The 5,192-nt window shown below is 63.6% G+C and overlaps 1 protein-coding gene across 8 annotated transcripts in view; it reads left to right on the plus strand.

The window, feature by feature from the left end:
• Positions 1–4,652, plus strand: part of ANK1 (ankyrin 1) — an 83,580-nt gene extending 78,928 nt beyond the window's left edge. For 3 of the 8 annotated variants that reach the window (XM_044437570.1, XM_044437571.1, XM_044437576.1), the window contains 4 exons: positions 111–194; positions 2,162–2,329; positions 2,573–2,704; positions 4,122–4,652. In XM_044437570.1, the coding sequence (XP_044293505.1) occupies positions 111–194; positions 2,162–2,329; positions 2,573–2,671 (351 nt within the window). In that variant the 3' untranslated portion in view covers positions 2,672–2,704; positions 4,122–4,652. Of the gene's footprint in view, positions 1–110; positions 195–2,161; positions 2,330–2,572; positions 2,705–4,121 lie in introns of those variants that run through there. The other 5 variants (XM_044437573.1, XM_044437579.1, XM_044437572.1 and 2 more) reach the window with 4 other exon arrangements.
• The last annotated feature ends 540 nt before the right edge of the window (positions 4,653–5,192 follow it).

Genomic DNA, 5,192 nt, shown 5'->3' on the forward strand with positions numbered 1-5,192 from the left:
GCGGGCGGCCAGCCGGGCCCGGGCCCGCTGGCCGGCCTCGGCGGACGGGGCAGGGAGGGCTCCCCGCCCGGACCCCGCCCCCACAGAGGCGCTCTGCTTGGCTCTTCCAGGGTAACGAGGCGCTGGCCATCCCGGGGGAGCAGGTGACCGAGGAGCAGTTCACGGATGAGCAGGGCAACATCATCACAAAGAAGGTGAGTCGCCCGCGAGGGGGCGGCGGGGAGGGGGCTGCCTGGCCCGTGTCCGCCTCCCCACACTTGGGGGGCTTTTCCTGCCAGTGCTGGTGCGGCAAAGGACAGCTGGCTCGAGAACCCCGCTGCAGCCCTTTGCCTGCTCCTCTCCGAGTTTGCCCCATGGCGGATTCCCGATTCCTCCGGTGTGCTGCACCCGTGGAGAGGCCCCCGCGGTGTTAATGCCCGTCTTTTCTGGGCTGAGGTCACAGGAGACGTGTGCCATTTTTGTCCCTGCTGCCGCTGGGCAAAAGGGCTTGCGTTTTTGCAGCCGCTCACTCTGTGTATTCCCAGGGGAAAGGTGGAGAAAAAGGGCTCCTTCGGATATTTATAGTTTATTTATTATTAAGTTTGCTTTAAAGCTGCCATTAGCAGCATGCTCCCTTACGGGTCATTAAGAATCACTTTCTAACACTACCTTTCCCAGGCTGGCTGAGAATGATGGGAGGTGTAGTTCGACTCCTCTGGAGGGAGCTGCTTTGAGGGAGGCTAGCCAGCAAAGATCAGCAAGGATTTGGCCTCCCTAAACCGTTTGCCATGAAAAGTCATTTGGACCAGCTCCAAATGCCTGTACAGTGTCAGCTGCTCTTCCCGAAAGCCCAGTGGGTCGCGCCGGCCTCTTACCCCATGTTGCCCTTGCAATATCCTTTCAGTTTGGTTAGGTCTGTTGATAATGACAGACCCTGCAAATCCCACAGCCAGTCCCTGGAGCTGGGAACCCGGCTCTCTGCCTCCCCTGCCCCCCAGGGCCGACTGCAAGGAAGCGGTTTCTCCCGCAGGAAACTGGCAAACGAGTTTGTGTCATTGGGGGCACTGTTAGCATGTTTATAAAGAGGAAGGAGGAAGCTCATCTTTCTGTGTTTTGGACAATACAGCCTATCATTCCCATTCCAGACATGCTGGCATTTCAGTGCAACAGATCTGGAGGGTGCTAGGCTGGGAAGAGACTCTAGGATGTGGCTTGGCTCACTCGCTGGAGTCATTGGGAGCAATTTGCTGACCCCCTTTTTGTCTGAACTGGGGAGGTCTCTCAGCTGGGGGGGGGAATGGGAAGACAGAGGGAGGGCCGGCTGGTTGCAGTCTGGTGCCCAGGGCCTGTGCAAATGCTTGCGGGGCTTTGGTAAAGGATCCGCAAAAGGGATTGGATTGGGAGCGTGTGAGAGAGAAGGTGAGCCAGACAGGAACAAAATCCCCGTGCCCTGACAGCCCCTTCCAACTGCGGATTCCTTTCCTACCTTGTCCTTCGCGGGCAACACTTCCAGGGAGATACTCTGAGACGAGGGCCGTCCCTAGTGGATCAGACAAGTGTCCACTGAGAAACCCGCGGCTCTGTGCGTGCATGCTTGTGTTTTGCACACACCAAGCACTCTCCCCCAGGAGAGTTGTGCAGGAGTTTCCCTGCCAGTTCTGAGTGTCCAGCGAAAAAGGGAGAGGACCAAACACAGCAATTAGCAAACCACACAGGTGGCGCATCGTTAATTTACAGGACACTTTCTTGAGCTGCTGATGGGAAAAAGAGGGCTTTGGGAAGGCTTCCTCTACAGTAAAGTAACCGCAGGAGAATCGAGCCCCTAGCCAATCCACCCTCAGGGTGACGTGCTGTGAGGATCTCGGAGCTTCTACAGGCTGGGCATTCTTACTAATAATTATGGGATGGGGTAGCGGGGAGAAGGGAGAGTAACAGGAAAGGAGTGGCTGGCCAGATGTTGGAGGGCTGCTGGTGCTATCAGCCATAGCCAGTGGCACAGGATTATGGGGTCGGTCGCCCATGCCTGCGCGAAAGAGCTCAGCCACAGACTCTGTTGACCAGTGAGTTGGTGCCAGGGGGCCGAGCCGGTGCTCCGGGAAGGGGCTTCGGGGCACATGGTGGCTGGAGGCAGCGGGAGTGTTGGGGAGAGCGACGTCCTGAACGGCTCGCTCGCTCCTTGCAGATCATCAGGAAGGTGGTGCGGCGGCTGGACGCGGACGGCACGGGAGACGGGCGGCCACATGAGGAGGTGACTATCGCGGGCTCCCTGCCAACGCTGCATGGGCTGGAGGCCAAGTCGGACGGCTTTCTGACATACGCCGCTTGGCAGCAGGAGAGTACGAGCAGCAAGGTACCGAGCCCGGGGCAGCCCGACCCCACGGCTCCGGCTGCAACCTCTCTGTCGCTTCTTCCGTGCCCCCTCTCCCCCTTCTCCTCCTGTGCCCCACTCCGGACTTCGGCCAAGGCCTCCTGACTTCTGACTTCCTTCTCCGTGTGTTTCTCTGCCTGCCTGCCTGCCTGCCTGCCTGCCTGTCTGTGCCGTGTCCGTCCTTGACTGTGTCCGGCTTTGCTGTCTCTTGCCGCCGTCGCCCAGGAGGAGGTGGAAGGGAGTGCCCCGAGATCGGAGCTGCTTGGGGGCAGGATGGGTGCTCAGATAGTGAAGCGAGCCAGCCTGAAAAGGGGGAAGCAGTGACACCCCAGCCCCCTCCGAGTGACCTCTTGGGAGGTAAACACGCCTTTGTTCTTACTGGGGAGGGAGGGGGGGAGGGAGGGTGTGTGGAATCCACGCTTGCAGCCACAGGCTCTCGCGGCTGTGGGCTGCGGGGCTCAGCCTTTCGGCCCCTGCCCACCCCACCCCTTGGTCCTGAGACATGTACCAAAACGAGAATTGCTGGTGTGCCTACGGCACCGCAAGCCCCTCCTGGCCTGTCTGGGCTGCCAGATCCTGCGTGAAGCACCCGAGATGCTCTGTGGAGCTGAAGGACGCGGCTCCGTCCCCGCAGCCCCTGCTCCAGCCTTCGCGAGGCACTTCCCTGTGGGGCAAACAAGCAGCGAACAAAAGAGGCAGCCAGCCTCCGGCTCAGTAGCAACACCCGTTTGTGGGCACCCCTGGAGGGGCTGCGCATCGGGGGCAGTGCAGAGAAGTGCTGTGAGTTCCTGACCTGGACCCCTGCCCCCAGCCAGCCAGGCTGTTCCAGCCCCCACGGCACTGAGTCTCAGCCGCCCTCTAGTCCTCGAGAGCCCCGGAGTGCCGGAGCGGGAACGGATGCCGCGTGTGCAGGAGGAGGCTGCAGGCTGAGCGTCCTCGGCCCACTCATGAAGCACCGCTTTCTCCCTGGCCTGTGGCGTCTGGCCCCTGGGGCCACATGGGCTGCCACGGCTGCAGTTTCTGTGCTTTGGCAGGGAGGGAGAAGGCCGTCTGCCCACTGAGCTCCCCGGTCTTACCTGCACAGGTGTCCCTGGCGGAAGACGCAGCACCTCCCCTGTCTCTGGTGCCCAAAGCACGAGAAGGCCACCTGCCGAGCACGGGGTTGGCGGTTCGCTCTCCGTGGCCAGAGATGCCCCCGTGCAGGTCCTCGGGGCAGAGTTTTTGCTCCTCCACCGCGAGATCTTCCCCCGACGTGCGGCAAGAGCGGCTGCTGCTGCTGAGCCTCCCTCGAGGGCCGAGCCCCAGTCCTCCTCGGAGGGGTGTGCCATGGACGGCGCCCTCGCCGGGCTCCGGGGCAGCGTGCGTGCCCTGCGGGGAGCCCCAGCTCTGGGCACTCGCGCCACTCGCCCCGCTGCATTAAAAGCGGAAAGGGTGCGCCAGCTCTTGCATTGCAAGCCTGCCAGGGCTTTGGCTGTCTGTGAGCCACACTTCCATGGGGAGCAGCCCTGGCAGGGCCAGTCCCCCTTGAGGCCTGCCCACGTGGCTCCCGCTTCCGTCTGTCGCTCTGTTCAGCACGGAGACCTGTGTGTTTCCCAGCTTGGCTGTCCTGCTGTGTTCTGAGACTGGGCGGTGGGGAAGCGGTGGTGGGGGCAGAGGGGCTGCAGGCGCTTTAAAGTGCGGGTCGGTGCCTGTGGGGGCCGTGCCACGCTGCGCCACGCTGCGCCGTGGGCGCAGGGCCCTCCAGGCAGCTAACCCTCCTTTCTCTCCCCCGCAGGGCCTCACCTCGACACCAACCCACTGACCTCCGCCCCTCCGTGCCCCCACCGGGCCAGGCGAGTGGAGCTGCGAGCTCACCAGGGCAGGGCCAGCGCTCCAAGATTCTTTAGTTAATGGCATGATTTCCGTAAGAGACATAACTTTGCTGTCGTATTCGCATGACCAACCGACTGCAGACGCATGAACAGCCGTTCTTCTTCCCGTCGCCAAGCCTGGACCAGGACACCGAGGAGCGGACAAGCTGCGGAAGGGCGTGGGGGTGCCCTTCCCAAGCCCCCTTCTCGACGTGGTGCCTCGGCCCCGGGGAAGGAGCGGGCCCCACAGAGCTCGCCTGCCCCCCCCCACCCCTGCTCGGCCCTCCCACTGGCTCCGTGCTTGGCTGGGCCGTGCCCCCTCGCCACGCCTGGCGTGGGCTCCCCGCCCGTCCACTCGGCCTGGGAGGCGGGCGCAGCGGAGGGCTGCCCGGGGGCCTGGCTGCCCCTCTGTTCTCGCGGAAAGCCCAGCCTGGACAGTTGCTCAAACCTTGTGTATATGATAACGAACCGAAACCTACTATGCAAACACAATAGGGACGCTCGGCAGGATCGGAAAGGCTTGGCTCCCTGGAAACCTCCACAGGCCACCAGCCGTCGACAGAAGGGGGCAGGCACCCCGGGGGCTTCGAGGCAGAGCGAGTCTCCGGGGCTGACCCCCCGCAAGCACTCGCGCACGTGGGGGGGGGGTGGCTAGGGGAGGGGGAGGCAACGGGGAGAAGGGCTCGCACGGGGGCCTCTGCCGACACACGCCACGCCAAGTCCTGGGGACGCGCCCCTCCGTCGGGCCTGGGCCGCCCCGGGCGAGCACGGCCGCCCGCCCACCCGCACCACCGGCCCCCGGCTCCCTCCAGCACAATCGGTCACTCAGTCGGGGTGCAGACCCCCCCCCCCGAGAGGACCCGGAGAGGTCCCACACTCAGCACAGACATGGCGGCCGCCATCGCCCCAGACCACTCCCCACCGGGGCGCAGCTGAATCCCCCTGTGCACCCCGCCAGCTTCTGCAGGGGGTGTGGCGCCCTGCGGGGGTCTCCT

The sequence above is a fragment of the Varanus komodoensis genome, unplaced genomic scaffold, assembly GCF_004798865.1.
Source record: "Varanus komodoensis strain SLA01 unplaced genomic scaffold, ASM479886v1 scaffold30, whole genome shotgun sequence".
Lineage (NCBI taxonomy): Eukaryota > Metazoa > Chordata > Lepidosauria > Squamata > Varanidae > Varanus > Varanus komodoensis.